The sequence below is a fragment of the Urocitellus parryii genome, chromosome 15, assembly GCF_045843805.1.
Source record: "Urocitellus parryii isolate mUroPar1 chromosome 15, mUroPar1.hap1, whole genome shotgun sequence".
Lineage (NCBI taxonomy): Eukaryota > Metazoa > Chordata > Mammalia > Rodentia > Sciuridae > Urocitellus > Urocitellus parryii.
The window spans coordinates 10234648-10254234 of NC_135545.1; the positions used below are offsets into that span (position 1 = coordinate 10234648).

At 54.5% G+C, this 19587-nt stretch overlaps 1 protein-coding gene across 2 annotated transcripts in view; it reads right to left on the reverse strand.

The window, feature by feature from the left end:
- Nectin2 (nectin cell adhesion molecule 2) overlaps positions 1-16888 on the reverse strand; it is a 28275-nt gene extending 11387 nt beyond the window's left edge. For both annotated transcript variants that reach the window (XM_026403794.2, XM_026403795.2), the window contains exons 1-5: positions 16562-16888; positions 4371-4736; positions 2175-2471; positions 379-496; positions 78-226 (exon numbers count right to left, since the gene is read on the reverse strand). In XM_026403794.2, the coding sequence (XP_026259579.1) occupies positions 78-226; positions 379-496; positions 2175-2471; positions 4371-4736; positions 16562-16661 (1030 nt within the window). In that variant the 5' untranslated portion in view covers positions 16662-16888. The remainder of the gene's footprint in view (positions 1-77; positions 227-378; positions 497-2174; positions 2472-4370; positions 4737-16561) is intronic.
- Positions 16889-19587: the final 2699 nt, after the last annotated feature.

Consider the following 19587-nt stretch of genomic DNA (forward strand, 5'->3'; position numbering starts at 1 on the left):
CCCAAAGTGGCCCCAAACCTGGGAGAAACGACAGAAGCAGACGGGGGTCTTCACACTCAGCCCCAAGACCCACTTACCTCGGACTAAGACGAGCTGCTCGGCGCGGCCTGTGCCCACAGCGTTGGTGACGGTGCAGATGAAGGTGGTATTGACCAGTCGGTCCACTGAGTGGACCAGCAGCTGGGGGCCCTGGACGACAGCTGAGGCTGGGAAGGTGCCCGAAATCCTGGGGGTGGAAGGTCAGGTAAGGGGCGCGGCAGGGTCCACCGGGAGCACAGGCCTGTCCTGAAGACCCAGGGTCCAGTGATCGGGCTTAACCCGGGACCCCGACTGCCCAGCCTCCTCCCTCAGGCCCAGGTTCTGGGTCCTCTCACTCACGTGCTCCAGTCGTAGCCCGTGGGCTCTGGGTTGCTGCGGACATTGCACATCAGGGTGGCCTCACTACGGCCGAGGTACCAGTTGTCATCGTAGCCAGAGATGGAGACCTCGGGGGGGTCTGGAGGAAATGGGGCACTGGCTCAGAGACAGGCATGATCCCAGAGCGGTGGACAGATTAGCTACTAGACAGGAATCCTAGAAAAGAAGTGGTAGCAAGGGGCCCACCAGGGGACACAATGGGTGCCTGGGCTGTCTCCGCTAAGGCCACTGTAGGAAACTTTGAGGACATTATTATTCAGGGCTGCTGGTGTCCAAGGAGCCACCACAGATAACGTGTGTGTGGTATGTGCACTACTCCCCCATGCCCCCCATTAGGGATTGTACCATTGGGCTACCATTGCCCCAGTCTCTATTTTAATTTTGAGACAGGGTCTTTCTAAGTTGCTGAGACTGGCCTCAATCTTGGGATCCTCCTGCCTCAGCCTCCCAAGTAGCTGGAATTACATATACATACTGTACCCAGCTGTATGTGATGGTTTTTTTTTTGTTGTTGTTGTTTGTTTGTTTTTGTGGTGCTGGGGATTGAACCCAGGGCCTTGTGCATGCAAAGGCAAGCACTCGACCAACTGAGCTGTGTCCCAGCCCATGTATGTATTTCTCACATGCCCAGAGTGGACAACATGGGAGGGAGATGGCAAACAGTGCCTGCCCGCCCGCATAGACAATGGGAAGACTGGTATAGACGAGGCTCGGGGAAGCCTGTGCACATGTTGTGCAGATGACCGTGGCCCCAGGGAGCCAGTGTAGACCAGGTTGGGGAGCAAGTGTAAATGTAGGCATGGCCTGGCCAGTTGGAGTACCTAAAGTGATTGGGGCATGGGGTGGGTGTGGACAGTGAGCAGACTCTTGGTACAGTTAGTATCTGCCAGGGTCTGTGAAGAGTGCTGAAGGTGCCTCTCTGGGTGACATTTTGGGGTATCACCGTGGGCAGTTTCTGGAGGAACTGTCTTAGAAAAAACACATTGGGAGGGGTCAGAACCAACAGCCCAGAGAGGCCAAAGTAAACAATGCTGGGGAGCAGGAGTCTGCACAGACTTCCCTGGGAGTCACTCTAGACAGTGTCCCTGGGAGACGACCTCAACAGTGTGGGAAACAGGGTAGACACTGTTGGGAGGACAGCGTAGACCATGGCCCAGGACAGTTGGGAAGGACAGTCAGGGCACTGGGTGATGTTGGGGGTAGGTGAATGCTAAAAACCAGATCTCTGGGCAGGCATGGTGGCACACACCCGTGATCCCAGGACCTCGGGAGGCTGAAGTAGGAGGATACCAAGTTCAAGGCCAGTCTCAGCAATTTAGTAAGGCCCTACACAACTCAGTGGGACCCTGTCCCAAAATAAAATACAAAACAAGGTTGGGGATGTGGCTCAGTGGTCAAGGGCCCCTGAGCTCAATCCCTGGTACCCCCCAGACAAATAAAAACCCCAGATCTCTGCAGTGGAGAAAGAAAAACCCCAACGTATCTGGCAGCTTCCTTGTGTGTAACCCCAAGGCTGATCTCACTACCAACCAGACGTCACTGGATGCAGAACTGGGAGAAATTCCCCTCCACGCCCACCTCAGCTGACCCATGGGGGCTACGTGGCAAGAGCCCTGTGAAGTCAGCGTGGACACAAGAAGCTGGTCCCAGGAGCCAGTATAGACAGTGGGCAGGAGGGCAGTGCAGGATGGGGTCAAGGAGCCAATGCAAGCAGTGTAGACGGTGTTGGGGGGCGGGGTCCCCTCAGGGGCACTCACAGCGCACGGAGAGCTTCACGGGCAGCAGGACCGGCTCCTCCAAGGTCTCATGCTCCACTTTACAAGTGATCGTGACCCCATCCACCTGGCCCAAGGGCACCGAAGTGTAGCGGCTGGTGACCGTGACTGTGCCTGGTGAGGGCCCCGGCTCCTGGCTCTCTCTGGCCTCCCCTTCCAGGGTGGAGATCCAGGTGATCCGGGCAGGCGGGCGGCCCCCGGAGGAGACGCAGCGGGCCACGGGCATGGGCTCCAGGCTGAAGGTGACCTCCTGGGCTTCGGCGCGGTTCTGAGGCTGAGCTGGGAGAGGAGCAGAGCGCGTCACTGCGGATGCTGGCGGTTCCAGTCCCAGCTCTGCTGCTCACAGGCGGGGGCTGGGGACAGGCACCTTGCCGCGTCTCAGTTTCATCTCAGGTCAGATGGGGACAACGGGAGTCCCCTCCCTGGTGGACTGTTGGTGGATCAGAGATCGGCATGTCCAGGTTGAAGGAAGGAAGAAGGGAGGAGAGCCGCTGGCGCCCACTGAGGGGCCCAGCCGCCCTGACTGTCCCATCCATCGGGTCCTCCTGCCACCTCGGGCTGCCCTCCCACCCAGTCTATGGAGGGTCCCTGGGACCCTCAGGAGCCCACAGCTTCCACCTGCCGCTGGGAGACGCCTGGCTCAGGGAGCCCAGCTGGGGCTGCCTCAGTTGAGGGTTCCAGGAACTCCCCACCCGCCACCCCTCGGTCCCCACACCTGCCCAGTTCCGGGTGGGGGACAGCAGCCCAGGCCTCTGACCTGTCTGCCTTTCTCTTCATAGTGGCTCATGTGTCACCTGCTCTTCCGAGAGGGAGGGCCTGGCTGCTTCATTCTCTGTTCCCATATTGCCTTGTGCCTAGGGAGTGTCCCCGGGCGCTCCTTCATCATCATTACTGTTATTATTTTTAGTTGTAGATGGACACATCCCTTTATTTATTTACTTTTATGTGGTGCTGAGGATGGAGCCCAGCATCTCGCATGTGCTAGGCGAGCGCTCTACCACTGAGCCACAACCCCAGCACACCCTTTATTATTAATTAATTAATTAACTAACTCATTAATTTTGCAGTGCTGGGATGAAACTGAAGGCCAAGTGCAAGCTAGGCAAGGCCCCTACTAGAGACCGGGCCCTTGGAAACTCTCTCTCTCTTTTTTTGGTACCAGGGATTGCACTCAGGGCCCTCGACCACTGAGCCCCATCCCCAGCCCTATTTTGTATTTTATTTAGAGACAGGGTCTCACTGAGTTGCTTAGTGCCTCGCTTTTGCTGAGGCTGGCTTTGAACTTGAGATCCTCCTGCCTCAGCCTCCTGAGCCTGGCTACTGCAGTATTTGTTCTCTTGGACAGAACAAATGATTGCACAAGAAGAGAGACTTCCACCGAGGTGGGAGCAGAGCTGTTATGCAAACAGTCATGATTCAGGGCTCCTTGCAGAGGGAAGCACTACCCAGGGAGGGGAGAGGGTGGCTTCCGACTCTCTGGGGCTGAGAAGGGGAAAATAAAGCATCCAGAGTGATGTGGCTTCAGAAAATTGCTGAGGGAAGGTGGCATCCTGGGGGATTTCCAAGAGTCAGTGAGAAAGAGCAGTCTTGACCAGCCGCCTTCCCAGGTCCCTCCCGCTGGAGTCAAGAGTCTGGGAGTGGTTTTTTTTTTTTTTTGTACCAGGGATTGAACTCAAGAGGCACTTAACCACTGAGCCACATCCACAGCCCCTTTTATTTTTTTTATTTTGAGACAGGATCTCTCTAAGTTGCTTAGGACCTTGGTAAATTGCTGAGGCTGACTTTGAACTCGCCATCCTCCTGTCTCAGCCTCCCAAGATGCTGGGATTATAGGCAGGCGCCACTGCACAGGCCGACTTACTCTCTTAGTTTTGTTCTATGGTTTACTCGCTGGCGCCCCCTGTCCGGAGTGGGAGCCCTTACAGCACAGGGAGTCCTGTCTTAACTGCTTTCTCCCCAGAGCCCAGGAGGGTGCCTGGGCATAGTAGATGCTCAGTAAAGTGTTGGAAGAATGCCTTGTTGGCTGTGGTATCCTTGGCATGTGGAAAAGCATGGGGCACACAGTAGGTGCTCCATGGGCGTCTGTCGACTGACTGAGTACGGGAGGAAAGTCACCAGCTGAGACAGAGAAAAAACAGACAGGTGGGGGATTGTTCCGGTTGCACCCGCGCAGCTCACCTATGACTTTCAGCCAGGTCACCCCCCGGCGCGTGCCGTTGGGGAAGGTGGCGAACTCGCAGGTGTAGTTGCCCTCGTCCTCCACCATCAGTCCCTGGAAGGCCAGCGTGGCATCCCACAGGTCTGCCTTTGCGCCTTGCCCAGCTCTGACGAAGGACAGTCGCTCCTTGCTGGACTGCGGGCTGGGGTAGTGGACGCCGTAGGAGGGGTGGAAGGCCGCCACGGCCGCTGCATCCAGGCGCTGCCAGGTCACCTGAGAGATGCGCACTTCCGAGGTGGGTGGCAGCAGGTGGCACGGCAGCTCCACGGTGCCTCCCAGGCGGCCCCGCACCTCTGGTAGCACCTGAACACGCACATCCTGGGCTCCTGGGGAGAGGAGGGGGACAGGTCAGGTAGAGAGGACCTCCAGCCAGGCTGGGCCGGGGTACGCAGGGGGGACTGGCCCGGGTGGGACGGAGGAGGCTCTTCCGCCAAAGAAGCCAGTTACTTTCTGAGGAAGGTTAGGGGAATTGGGGTCTGAACTAGTGAGCAGCAGACACACACTGTGACCAGTTTCCCCACACACACACTCACGTTTGTCTTTTTTTTTTTGGTACCAGGAATTCAACTCAGTGGCGCTTAACCCCCAAGCCACACCCCCAGCCCTTATTAGATTTTATTTAGAGACAGGGTCTTGCTAAATTGCTTAGGGCCTCACTAAGTTACCGAGGCTGGCTTTGAACTCACGATCCTCCTGCCTCAGCCTCCTAAACTGCTGGGATTACAGGCGTGTGCCACTGCACCTGGCCATAACACATTTCTGATGCTGGGCATGGATGGGTCCTCCCCGTCCCCCTGCCACATCAAGCCACCATTGACTCTGCAGCAACAGACACCAGTGGGGAGCCCCCCACTCAGCTCTGACACTGTGGCCTGAACACAGCATGTGGCCCCGCAGGTCCAGGGTTCATTCCCAAGATCCCTGCTGTTTCTTCTGTACCCCTGACTCATTTGCTGTAGATTGGGATCACCACAGTCCCCTCCTCAGGTTCCAGCAAATTGTTTTTGCACAGGCACCGTGTACACACCTGCAGCCCCAGCACCTCAGGAGGCTGAGGCAGGCGGATCAAGTTCAAGGCCTGTCTCCATAACTAGTGAGACCCTCTCAAACAAAAACAAAGGAAACTTTTTTTTTTGTACTGGGGTCTGGACCCACGGGCACTTTACCACTGAGCCACATCCCCAGCCCTTTTTATTTTTCATTTTGAGACAGGGTTTGCTAAGTTTTTAGGGCTTCACTAAATTGCTGAGGCTGGCCTCAAATCCATGATCCTCCTGTCTCAGTCTCGGGAGGCGCTGGAATTACAGGCATGCATCACTGCGCCCAGATGCCCGGCTGTATTTCTTTCTTTCTTTCTTTCTTTTTTTTTTTAAGTTTGTTTTGTTTTGTGGCTTCAGGAATTTAATTCAGGGGCACTTTACCACTGAGCTACATCTCTAGCCCTATTAGTTTTTTTATTTTCCCAAGACAGGGTCTCTCCAACAAACTAGCGATCCTCCTGCTTCTGCCTCAGCCTCAAACTCTCTGGGATTGCCAAGCTAGCTTTTTAAAAATTTTGAACCAGGAGCTCACTGGGACCACAGATCTGTACCTGAGCTCCATTCATTTGTCCAACTGGCTCAACAGAACTCAGAGAAAGGAGCGTGGTTTACTCTGACAGCTATTTCGAAGGATTCCAAGGGGAGCTTAGGGGGAGGCCTGGGGGGTGGGCGTGGTCTCCACAGCTCGGGGGAAGCGCCACCCTCTGGGACCCTCCAGTTCAGCAGTCAGGAAGCTCAGAGTCCTCGGAAGGTTTATGGGAGTCTCATTGCTTAGGCACAATGAATGACATCATTGACTGTTGTTTATCAGCTCTGCCCCTCCCCCATCCATGGAGGTGGGGGTGGGGCTGAAAGTCCCAACCTTCTAATCCTGCCTTGGTCTTTCTGGTGACCAGTCCCGAACCTGAAGCCTGGGATCTACTGACCAACAACAGTCCTTTATTTCCTTTCTTTCTTTCAGTACGAGACAATCTACCATTGAGCCTCATCCTCAGCCCTTCTTTATTTTATTTATTTATTTATTTATTAGTTGTTGATAGACCTTTATTTATTTTTACGTGGTGCTGAGAATTGAACCCAGTGCCTCATACATGCCAGGCAAGTGCACTACCGCTGAGCCACAACCCCAGCCCCCCCTTCTTTATTTTTATTTTGAGACAGGGTCTTGCTAAATTGATGAGACTGGCCTCTAATTTACAATCCTCCAGCCTCAGCCTCCTAAATTGCTGGGATCACAGATCTGGGCCACCGCATCCAGTAAGTCAGCTCTTTCGCATGGAATAAGACACTATGAGGATTTTAGGAATTGTTTGCCAGGAATCAGAGGAAGATCAAATAAATATTTCACAAGATCACAACTAGATTATATATGATTATGGAAATTACTGTCAATACTCTTAGGTGTGAAAATCAAATTGTAGTTGTGTAGAAAATCTTTTTTTCCTAGGGGCTAGGATTGTGGTCAGTGGTAGAGTGCTGGCCTAGCACGCATGAGGCACTGGGTTCGCTCCTTGGCACCACCACATAAAAATAAAATAAAGAGAAGTTGGGCTGGGATTGTGGCTAAGCGGTAGAGCGCTTGCCTAGTGCGGGCAGGACCCGGATTCAATCCTCAGCACCACATAAAAATAAAGGCATTGTGTTGTGTCCATCTACACCTTAAATAAATAAATATAAAAAGAGAGAAGTAAATTAAAGTAAAATAAGATGTTAAAAAAAGAAAAAAAAAAAGTATTTTCCTAGAATGTATAGATAGCAGTGACTGAAATGTCCTGTCTATGAGGGGGCTCTCGGGCCATTATTCTGACTTATACCCATATGTTCGAAATTTTTCATTATAAAATGGAGTAAATAATCCTCTAAAAGTAATCAATAAAAAACAGCTGGGAGCTGGGAGCAGCGGTGCACGCCTGTAATCTCAGCAGTTTAGGAGGCTGAGGAGAAGGATCGCAAGTTCAAAGCCAGCCTCAGCAACTCAGAGAGCCCCTAAGCAACTCAGGGAGACCCTGTCTCTAAATAAAATATATATTAAAAAAAAAAAAGTGATGGGGATGAGGCTCAGTGGTAGAGCAGTTGCCTGGCATGTGTGAGGCTCTGGGTTCATCCCCAGCCCTGGGAGGGGGAATATATCTTTATATCTATATATATCTATATATCACCAAAGAAATTTTAAAGCATTTTAAATATGAGAATAGTCTTCACTTTCTCCCTTTACAGTGATACATTTTCCCTTCCTCAATGAGCCCTCGGCTTGGGTGTGCCAGGTTCGTCCCCAGTCCCCAGAACCCCGGCCTTGTGCTGCTAGGAGGTGCTCTAACCAGGAGTGCCTAGTGCCCCAGCCCTTTCTTCTCATTTTAATGAGAACAGGGACAGGAAGGATGGCCCTGCTCTGCCAGGCAGCACACAGGAGCACAGACCAAAGACCAGAGGGTTCAGATCCTGACTCCGCTGGTGTGTGACCTTGGGCAAGTCACTTAACCTCTCAGTGCCATTTCCCAGGTATAAAATTAGGATAATAATGGTCCCCACCTCCCAGGGTTGTTCTGAGGATCAAAGAGTGTTTGTAGAGCACGGCACAGGGACACAGGAAACTCAGATCAGAGCTTGGCAAATAAACACCGTGAGGTCTGGTAATTACAGGAGGCCCTGACAGCGGAGGTGAGGCCAGGCAAGGGCATGGGACCCACATCGAGGGCAAGAGCTGCCTGGCTCCCTCTGCCTGTCCCCACCCAGGAACTAGGGAACACTGTCAGGTGACCCTGAGGAAGGGGTCCCAGTGGAAGCAGTTCCTTGGACAGGGACAGTCCCAGGGACTTCATGTAAGAAGCCAGTCATCCCACACCAGCTCCACGACGACTCCAGGTGGAAATGGCCTCGCTGCTGCTCTGGGGAACCACAGAGCATGGCGCCTGGGGACCACTCAACAGGGGCTTCCGGCCAGCTCTGTCCCTAGCCAGCTCTGTCCCTAGCCAGCTGGGGGAAGCTTCTTCTTTTTATTTTTTTTTTTTAAAGAGAGAGTGAGAGAGGAGAGACAGAGAGAGAGAGAGAGAATTTTTAATATTTATTTCTTAGTTCTCGGCGGACACAACATCTTTGTTGGTATGTGGTGCTGAGGATCGAACCCGGGCCGCACGCATGCCAGGCGAGCGCGCTACCGCTTGAGCCACATCCCCAGCCCTGGGGGAAGCTTCTTCCAGCCTAAGTTCCTCCATCGGTAAAACTGGGGTGTTCAAGCCCCGCCCCCCAGGGTTCCCGCGAGAATCTGGGTGAGGATCTTCCTTCCTAAGCCCTGGCGCCAAGACCAGCTCAACTGGCAGCTGCCTGCGGCTACAGGGCCTTGCAGGGTCTCCATGGTAGGTTCTGCCTTTCTGTTATGCTGGGAATTGACCCCGGGGCTCTGCCCCTGAGCTGCATGCCCGGCCCTTTTATTTTTTATTTTGAGACAAGGTCTCACAAAGTTGCTGCAGCTGGCCTCGAACTTGTGATCCTCCTGCCTCAGCCTCCTGAGTGGCTGGGATTGCAGGCGTGGGCCACAGTGCCCGAGCTGGTCTGGATTTTTCTGATGGGCAATCTAGACCCTTCCATGAAGGTTGCTAATTCACGTTGGTTCACATTTAAAACAACTATCCCTCCACCACAAACAAACAAAAAACAAATAAACACCAAAGAGTTATAACTGTGACATTTAGAATTTGGAAACTGAGAGGGAGGGCTCAGAGAGAGGGGAACAGAAGAGAATCAGCTTAAAAATAAAGAGAAGTAAATGAGGGTAAAATAAGACGTTTAAAAAAAAAAGAAAAAGAAAATTGCTGTTCGTGACACAGGCAATCCAAGACACAAATAGTTGCTCAGCGAACAGTCTTGGGGTCCAAGGGTTAGCCCCCCCAAGGACAGGGAGTCATCTGTCTTACCCCCTGCTCTGCCCCCAGCTCCAACATCTGGGCCTGGCACTCAACAGAGGCTCAATAAACACTGACCCAGTCCCTGTGCTTGGTCAGAAGCCACAGAAGTGACAGGACAAATCAGGTGCTGTTCTCAGGGCTGAGACTCCAGTGGAGATAAACATTGTGCAATGATTACCAACACGAAAGAACGTCACGGTGACTGAGGTGGCAGGTCTTGACCCGCCTGAGGAAGGGAAGTCAGAAGGTATCCTGGAGGAGACCACCCCCGGAAGCCCAAGTCCAGACTGACACAGCCCACAGCCTGCGGGTCCCTTTCTGGGACTTGAAACGCCTACGAAATCGGTCCTTAAGAGGCAGGCCACATGAAGGCGGAAGAATGGATCCATCAACAACTAGGGGCTTCCACCCTCGTATCAGATAAAGTGGACGTCAAGCCAAAGAATCAGAAGGGACAGAAGGCCACTTCATGGCGCTTTAGGAAACCATACATCAGCAAGACACAGCAATCGTAAATAATGCCCCAAACAATGGAGCATCCACGTGCATCAGACCCTTCTCATTTTTAAGAATCAAACAGACCGCAACACAATAATTCTGGGTGACTTTAACATGCCTCTGTCACCCCTGCAGAGAGCCTCAAACAAAAACGAAATCAAGAAGACATAGAAGTAAAAAATACAATTGATGATTTAGACTTAACAGACATACATGGACTATTTCATCCATCAGTGCCTGAGTACGCTTTCTTCTCAGCAGCACAAGTCCTCCTCTGACATAGACCATGTCCCATAGGCCACCACACGTGCTGACAGACAACTGCAATGTTACTGAATCCATTGCTAGCATCTGTAGCCTTATTTGGATAGCTCCCTTCCCATTGCTATTAATTTTTGTGTTCTTGCTTTTTTCTTGATTAGACTTGATTTTTTTATATATATATTTATTTTTTAGTTCTGGGCGGACACAACATCTTTGTTGGTATGTGGTGCTGAGGATGGAACCCGGGCCGCACGCATGCCAGCCGAGCGCGCTACTGCTTGAGCCACATCCCCAGCCCAAGACTTGATTTTTAATCAACTTCTGGCTGTATTTTTCCTTTTCTATTTCATATATATCTGCTCCTACATATTTTTCCTTCCTACTACCTAATTTGATTGTTAGTCTAGCTTCTTGCTGGTACAAGTACTTTAACTTATAAATGTTCATCTGAGTACTCTTTCATCCCAGAGATTTTGATTTTTGGAGGGGTGTGAGTGTTGCTCGGGATTGAACCCAGGACCTTGTGCAGAACCCAGGCCTCAAACTTGCAATCCTCCTGCCTCAGCCTCTTGAGTTGCTGGGATTATAGGGGTGTACCACCATGTCTGACCACACAATCCATTTTGAAGGCATCTCTGCCTCAGTAGGGCTCAAGATGGCAGTCTTGGAGCTGGACTTCTCTTTCTCTGCCCCTGCATGGATTCCATCAGGAAGTCCCGGGTTCTAATCCACTAGCACCTCCCACCTGGCAGATGGCAGCTGCCCCTCAGATGTGCCCCACAGGAGGCCAGGAGGAGCCTGCCGGAAGGTCTGCTCAGATCCTGCCTGTGGCTCTCTCCTCATTAGAGCAAAGGGACCCACAAAGCGCTGCCCATTCTCAGCCATCGCCCCTCTCTCTCTCTCTCTCTCTCTCTCTCTCTCTCTCTCTCTCTCTTTTCTTTTAGTTGTAGATGGACACAATCTTTATATTTATTTGATTATTTTACATGGTGCTGGCGACAGAACCCAGGGCCTCACACATGCGAGGCGAGCGCTCTACCACTGAGCCCCAGCCCCAGCCCTCTTTTCTTTTTTTTTGGTTCCAGGATTGAACCCAGGGGCGCTTAACCACGGAGCCACATCCCCAGTTCTTTTTATCTTTATTTAGAGACAAGGTCTCCCTAAGTTGCTGAGGCTGCCCTTGAACTTCTGATCCTCTAGCCTCAGCCTCCCCAGCCAATGGGATGACAGGCGCAGGCCTCCCCCTGCCTGACCTCATCTCCCACCCTCTCTCCGGGCTCCCCTGCAGCAGCCACACTGGTTTTTCCACTTTACTCCAACAATGCGAGGCTCAAGGCTCGTCCTGCCTGGGCTGTACACTGTTTTCCTCCCTGGCCCCGTGGCTCTTCCCTCACTTCCTTCTGCCATTTTGCGCAGGAGACATTCCCTGACCACAGTATCGACAATAATGAGGACTCCCTCCGTCCTGCGTTCTTCTTCCTCTTGGCCCTGATCACCACGCTGTGCAGAACTCTCTTTCTCCCCGCACAGTATCAATGCCACGCGCAGAGATCTTCGTCCATCTTGTTCATTACTATATCCCAGAGCCTAGAACAGTGCCTGGCATCCTGGAGGCGCTCCATAAACGAGCCGGATGAAGACGCAGAATAAGGAATCAAAGTGCTAGATCACACAGGCAGGGGTTGAGCTAAGGTTTGGACGTTTTTTCTGAGGGCACTGGGGAGCCATGGAGGGTTATAACCTGGGGGAGGAACGGGGTTAGGCTGTGGTTTAGAAAGATCCCACAGAATAGAGTGGGGCAGGAACCAGAGGAGGAGCCCGACTGGCAACAGATTCAGACCCAGGACAGGAGTGCCCCTGGGGTTAGGAGACGGGGAGTGCTCAGTTAGAATGCTTGGGACCTGAAGCTGACAGGCTGGGCGGGTGGGGGTGGGTCTGCATGCTAGGTGGAGGCAGGCGACATGCCCACAGGAGGAGGCTGGCCTGGAGTTAGGGTCCCAGCTGCCAGCACACTGCTGGGAGGGAGCCCATGTCCTGACCCTGATAGGGACAGGGCACCACAGCCAGGGAGGGGACAGAGTGTGGCTGTGGGAACACCCCTCCTCTGCTTCCCTGGGCAAGCCAAGCTGATGATAGCTTTATAGAAGTGTCACTTGGGTCTCTACACACACTTCCTTTTTTTGTGAACGGGGCCCAGCAGAGTGGGGGCTGCCCAGGTCATTTGGGAAGCCCAGGGAAGAACTTCAGGGGACAGAGATACAGAATCTGAGAACTTGAGACGCAGGGAGGGACGACCAAGGCACAGAGGAAGGTCACAGTGACTCATGGAACCCTGGAGGAGACTGGGGCCTGGACTTCTGGGTCTAAGGGAGGAAATGAGCTCTTGAGTCCTCAGGGCTTGGCGTGCCCCCGACAAACCTACAAAACTCGGGACAGGGTGTGGCCGCACTCCAGCAGGCCTTGAAAGCCATGTGCTCTAAGCAGTGGCCTCAGTGGCTGCCTCAGCCACTTGGTTAATTAATTAGTTGCATTAATCACACTGGCCACCCCCACAGCGGAAGCCCAGAGCCCGACTGGGGGATGAGCGCAGCAGCCAGGATGCAGGGCTGTGGGTCTGATCTGGGTTTTCTGCCGGCCTCTGGTCTTTGTCCCTCTCATCACGAAGCGCTGGGGGCCCTCCCTCCAGAAGCTCAGCTCTGCAGGCCTATGGAAAAAGGAGGGAAGGGGAGGGAGCCACCACCCATCTTGGGATGAATCTCTAAGATTGCTCTTCCAGGAAGGGGTCCTGGGACAGATTCCTGCCACACACTCCCTGCTCCATGGAGTTCACACCTCAGTGTCTGTCTCTCTGAGGCCCAGGCCCCCTAACTCTTGCAGATCCCGTGTCCTGATAGTCTTATTCTCCCCTTGGACACTCCAGGTTTTCATCATCTCTCAGGATCTTCTCATCTCTGCCTCTGGTTCTTGGGGTCCTTGCTCCTCTGTCTCTAATCCCCAAGGTCTCTGGCCTGTTTCTCAAATTTGCTCTCTCTCTCTCTCTCTCTCTCTCTCTCTCTCTCTCTCTCTCTCATGCTGCAGATAGACCCAGGGCCTCCCGATGCTAAGGAAGCACTCTCCCACTCAGCGATGTTCCCAGCCATCTTTTTTGAACAGTATTATTGATATAAAATTTCCATATAATCCACCCCCCCCCTTAGAGCATACAGTTTAATGCCTCTTGGTTTGTTCACAAAATCGTGCATCGATTGCCACAGTGATTTCAGAACATTCACACGGGTCAGCTAAGCAAAGTGGCGCTTGCCTGTAATTCCAGTGACAGAGGCTGAGGCAGGAGGGTCACATGTTCAAGGCCAGCCTTAGTAATTTAGCAAGATCCTATCTCAAAATGAAGATAAAAAAGGGCTGGGGGTGTAGCTCAGTAGTAGAGGGCCCCTGAATTCAATCCCCAGTATCAAAATTAAAAAAAAGTGTCATTAGCCAGAAAGATTGCCGGGACCTCTTAGCTGTTCCCTTTCTTTGCTGGACGCCTCTATCCTGGGGGGGTCTCTATCTGCTGGTCTGGGTCTTCTTATCTCTGGAGTCTGGCTTTCTTATCAGATTCCTGGGAACTGTAATCTCTGTGTCTCTGTGTCTGGACCCTGGGTCTCCTACCCAGCATCCACTACACTTTCTCAACTGCTGGAGCCTTCTCGCTGGGTCCCCTCTTCTCCTCCGCCTCCTGCTCCATTTCTCTCAGCATTGCTGGGACATTAAAAATGTAACAGCGGCCCAGGCAGGGGCGGGGGAGCTGGCCCTCGTGCACTACTCCCTGTCCCTCTTATGTCCACCACTCCTTGGGGCCCCCACACGCTGCTGGCCTTGAGGCTTGCCTGTGCCCTGACCTTCCTGGGTCATGGCATCTCCTCTCTCAGATGGAGTCTTCTGGGCTCCCTGCCTGTCACCAAACCTCTGTCCCTCTCCTTGGGCTGTTTCTGTCTTCATCCTGGTGTCTCTGACTGGCTTCCTGTCTGTCCATGCGGCTCCTCTCTCCATCTCTCTGTTCCTTTGTAAGTGTCCTTGACCCCATCCCTAGATCTGATTCTCACCCTCTTTCCTCTTTTGGCTGCGGTCGGTCCCCATCCCTGTATCTCTATCCTCTCTGTTTATCCCTGTCCCCCGCCCGGCTTCTCCTCTGCTCAGTCCCCCTTCCCTAACAAGAAGAGACAGCCAGGCCTACAGTCCCTTCTCCCTCCCATCCCCCTCACTGCATGGGGCTGCCTGGCTGACATGGATGAGCAGTGAGAGCTGAGGGTGGGAGGGGAGGCGCAGCGAGGTCCAGGTGGTGCTCCCTGGTTCCCAGGAGGCCAAGGAGGGGGAGGGCAGAGCTGGGGCCAGGTCCAGGGGGGATGAAGGGAGAGAGTGCAGCATGGGGGAAGGAAAGCTCAGAGAGGAGTAGAGAGGGAAGAGATGGAGAGAAAGTGAGGGGAGAAGGGAAGAGAGGAGGAGGAGAGAGAGACACAGACAGACAGACACTGGGGAGGACCTGAGTCAGCAAAGGCAGAAGGATGGAAGGTCTGGAAGGGGAAGGTCCCCTCTCCTGATTTCTCAAGCATTGAAGGGGACCTTGAATCTTCCCAAAGGTCCTTCAGGGAAAGGACTGTCACCTCAGTTTTACAAAAGAGGCTCAGAGACACTTTGGGGAGACTACCCAGCCCAGGTGGTCTGAGAAGAGCCTCTGGATCAGGTCTCCCAGGAACTGGCTGTGGGACCCTGGGAAAGTAGCTTGTCCTTTCAACACCTCTGTTTCCTCATCTGTGAAATGGGAACAGGCAGAGGCCCCGGTTTCTAAGGGTGATCTGGAACCTTCTGTGAGATTAGGCACCAGTCAACCTTGGTGCAAGTTGGAGAATTCTCCCAGAGATGAGAGGTTCACATCCCATCTCCCTATTGCTGATAGGGAAGGAAGAGGCGGCCAGTGCTCACAGCTAGGGGTCAAGGCTGGATGACAACTCAGGGACAACCAGGGCAGTGCCGGGGATTCCCCCTTAGCCCCTTTCTGGGCAAACCCATGGGAAACTCCAGCATCCCAGTGTTTCTATCTGGGAATAAACAGCCGGTCAACTGCAAAGGGAGGGGCCAGCGCCGCCTTCACCTGTCTGCTCTCAGCCTCTGCTCCTTTGGGGGCCGCACCCCTCCCCCAAAGAGGTGGGGAGGGGCGCGGGAATTAGCCAGCCGGCTCCACCCGTCCGCCTACCAAAGCGACTGGATGACAAAGGCGAGACCAGAAGAAAGATAAGGTCCCGAAACCCGGGAGTTCGAAACTCGGGAGTCCGGAACCGGGAGCAGCAGCTCCTGCCCTGCCCCTCCCAGGCTTGGCGAAAGCGATACCCGGAAAACTTCCCTAGAGACGTCCCCACTGACCGCTCACTTGCAAAGGGCGGGGGCATCCAGGCTCCGGGACTCGGCCTCGGATTCTACCTGGGAAGCAGCACCCTGAGCCTCCAGCCTCCAGACAGAACCTCTGGCCCTTGATTACACCTGGAGGCCAAAGGACGGGTGCCCTGCCCGTCTCAGTATTTGGGGTTCAGAAGACATTCCTCTGCCCACAATTAAACCTGAAACCCACGAATTAAGCCTTCTGTCCCCAGTTCTACTTGGAATCCAGAAGACAGAGGCCCCGGCTCACAAAAGTTTGAGCCCCTCCTGCCCCCAGTTCTACCTAGACCTCCGTTAGTGACAGCCTCTGGCCTCCATTCTACCTGGGACCCGGGAGACGGAACCCCCAGCCCTTAATTTTTTCTAGAACCAGTGTTTAGAGCCCACAAACTCCTTGAGGTCCAGGGTTGGAGGGCCCAGCACAGGCCCTTCCCCCCAGGGCGCTGCAGGAACTCTCATCCTCCGCCCGCCACCGACCCCAAGGTCCGAGCTCCCAGTCCCTCCTCTAGCGGATCTCAACGTCTGGCCCCTTGCCCTTGACCCCCCAAGGCTCAGACGTCCGACCTGACAAGAAAGAAAAATGAGGGGTGGGGGGAGTCTTGCCACACCACCACGACCGTCCTGCTGGGGGTGGGGGAACATTCTCCACATTCCTGAGGGGGGCTCCGGAGACGGATACCCAGATCCCGAATCACTGATTAGCCCAGGATGGGGAGGGGGCGCGAGGCCTCCCACAGACCTCAGATTTAACCACTTCGGCGGCCCGAGGATCTGACCAAGGGGGGACGGGGACAGAGAAGTCCCGGGTAGCATGGGCGGTAGGGATTAAGGAGGGTGTGAAGAGAGGGACATAGAGGGATTTTCAGGACTCAGACAAAATAGGGTGTGTAGGGGAAGGCGTCGGAGTCGGAAGGGACATTCTGGAAGGGGCACGAGAGAGGGGCCTCGGTGAACGGGGGGGTGGGGGTGGGGGAAGGTACTCGGGGTTCCTCCACTCAGAAGGGAGGGAAGGGCGTCCGCGGTTCCTCTCACCTGTTTCCCGAAGCAGCAGCAGCAGCAGCAGCGGCAGCGGCAGCGGCAGCGGCAGTGTCGGCGACAATCTTGACGGCGGGAGGACGGCGACCCGGGCCATGGGGGGCCCGGGAGCGGACTGGGCCGGGGCGGGGGCCTGCGGGCCACTGTGCGTGCGCCAATCGGCTGAACGGTCGAGCAGGTGCCTGAGTGATTCGGCTGCGGCCGGCTCGGGTCGCGCACGGTTCTCCCCGCTCTGTTCTGGTTCAGCTTTCCCGATCCCGCTCTTAGGATCCACGCCCGGGCCCCTAGCTTAGCTCCGGCCGTTCGGACTCGCTGACGTCACAGGACCCACCCCTTCCCTTCCCCCGACAGAGTCGAACCCGGGCTCTGGCCCCTCCCCGTCCTGGTGTTCGGACCACGCCCCCAGAATTCCACACCTGTCCCTCCCCGGTGTTCCAGGATCGCCTTTTCCAGGGTTCTCCACCCGCCCTCTCCCGGGATTTTATACCCGCTCCTCCAAGAAGTCTACGATCGCTCCGCCCCCAGAGCTAGTCTCCGCCCTCTCCTGGTGTTAAACACCGCCCCTTTAGAATCCTAACAACGCTCCCTGGCCCCGAAGCCTTCATCCCGCGCCCTTTCCACGTTTCCTCGCCGCCCACTAGGGTTCTGTCACGCCCCCTTTGGAACTTCCGGCCGTCTCCGCCCCCGCGAAGCCACGCCTCCTCTCCGGCCCCGCCCTCCGCTCTCCGAATAGCCTATCCTCCCCTCCCCAGGAGCTGGGTCGGGCCAGGTCTCAGCCCCGCCCACAGCTCTAATCCCGCCCTCTTTTGCAAAACCCTGGACCTTTATCGCACCTGCGTGATCACGTGGGCTCTCATAGACACGCCCCCTCTGGAACCCCGCCCCACACTGAGACCCCGCCCCCACCCCGTCCTGGCCAAGCGATTTCCCAAGACCTAGACCCTGGCTCCGCGTCTGTGTCGCATCGTGGGCACCTCTCAGAATACGCTCGTCTCTTCCTCTGCCTCGGATTCTGGGTGTCACCACGTTGCTTTCTGCTAGATTTCTCTCTTAATGTCTTTGTGTGTGTCTCAGTATTTTTGCGCGTCGGTCTCCGTCACCGTGTTTCTCTGTCGCTGGGTCTTTGGGTCTCGGTGTCGTTCTGCTTCTGGTCTGTCTTTGTCTATCAGTGTTTCTGTGTCACTTGTTCCCCAGGTTTCTTTCCATCCCTTTGATTCTGTGTGTGTCTCTGTGTCTCTGCCTCTTTTTCTCTTCGCGTCTCAATGTGTCTTTCTCAATGTGTCGCTCTCTTCATGTCTCTGTCCCTGCTTCTGTGTTCTACGTCCCCTCTCTGGAGTCCTCGTATCCACCTTTCATACAGGGTCCTCGCCACAGTCTTATCGCCGGCTCCCGCCAGGGGGCAGCCCAGACCGGCCCCGGTGCTTCGCTGGCCGGGCCGGTAGTAGGAGGCTGGGCTAGGGTCCGGCCTCCGGACCTGCCAGTCCCTCCCCGTGTCCTTGTCCCACTTCCCCTATCTCCCCAGCCTCCTCACGTCTTTGTGTTACGCTCTGACTCGGCCCTTTTGTCTCCCAGGCGGCTCTGCTCCTCCCCACCCCCACCTCTTAACATTCCTCGGGCTGCCGGGGGAGCTGGTGAGGCCGCCCAGCCTGGCCCGGGTGAAGGCAGTGAGCCGGAGGCCGAGGGAGGGGATACCGCTGAGGGCTTGAGAGCTGAGATCCTCCTGGGCGACGGAGTGCCAAGCTAGTCGGCTTGGGCCAGCGCTTGGGGACTTCTTGCTAGCAAGAGGGCCACCTGGGTAGGCTAGACTCTCCCTTTCCACCTGCACCACGCCTGGCTTTCCTTCCCAGAGGGGCCACAATCCCAAGTAGGAAGCTCTTGCTGACCCCTCTTGGTGATGCTAATATTAATTCGTGTATAGCACCCGGTGCCCGGCGCTGCTCATTGCAAGTGTTAACCCACTCAGCACCCTACGTGAGGCACAGAGATGAAGTGACTTCACCTAAAGTCACAGTTGTGAAAAGAGAATCTGGGACTGACACTGCTCTAAGTATCTGTTTGTCTTAGTTAATTCCTCACAAGAACCCCATGAAGGGGGGGTTGAAAAAAAGGTTCCCCATTTCATTGAAAAGTAAACTGAGGCACAGACTGGCTGTTAATCCCCAAGCCATCAGCAAGGAAGTAGCAAGGCTGAGATTTGAACCTGGACAGTGTGATTCTTAACATCTGCCTCAGGCTGGACACAAGCCTGGTGTGAGGCCAGCTGGACAAGCCGGTACATAATGCCCTTCAGATCTCTCTGATCTTCTCTCCCAAGTCCGGGGCCAGGTTAGAGGGCCAGGGTCTGGCTCTTAGACTAGCCCTGCTCAATTTCTTTGCCAAACCTGCCTTGCTCCCCATTTTCCCCTTGAGCAAAAGAACCCATGCCCAGGGAAGCTTCTTCCAGGAAGGCCCCCAGCACCCGCTCTTCCAGGGTCCAGGGCTTGGCTTAGTCCTTGCTGGTCTTTGTGGGTGAGCCCAGAAGGAAGGCCCAGGAGTATCGGCTGGAGTATCACACCACCAGGCCACATGCACATGGGGGCATGTGTAAGGCTGAGCACCGCCACCTTTATTGACAAATGACTGGGTGGGTCCCATGCCTCAGGAGTCAACTTCCAGTGTCAAGGAGTCCCAGAGGTGGCACTTCACTGAAGAGCCATAACCAAAAGGAAGGGACACGGGGCCAAAGGCTTCCTGATGGAGTCTTGAAGTTGATGTCAAGGACTTTATCTGCCGGGAACTGCTCTCTCTTCTCTCAGCAGCAACGGCTCCCACTGCCACCACCCCAGGGTTCAGAGTAAGGCCAACCTAGACCTGGCCAATCAGAATATTTGATCCTCCCGGCCCCTGGCATTGTTTCAAGGATGGGAATCAATTTGAGCTCCTAGATCCAGCTTTGCCTAAAGGCCATCAACACTTTCACTTCTCAAGTATTTGAATGAAACATTTTCCCCTTACATGAATTTTTCACTTTGCTGCCTGCTTTT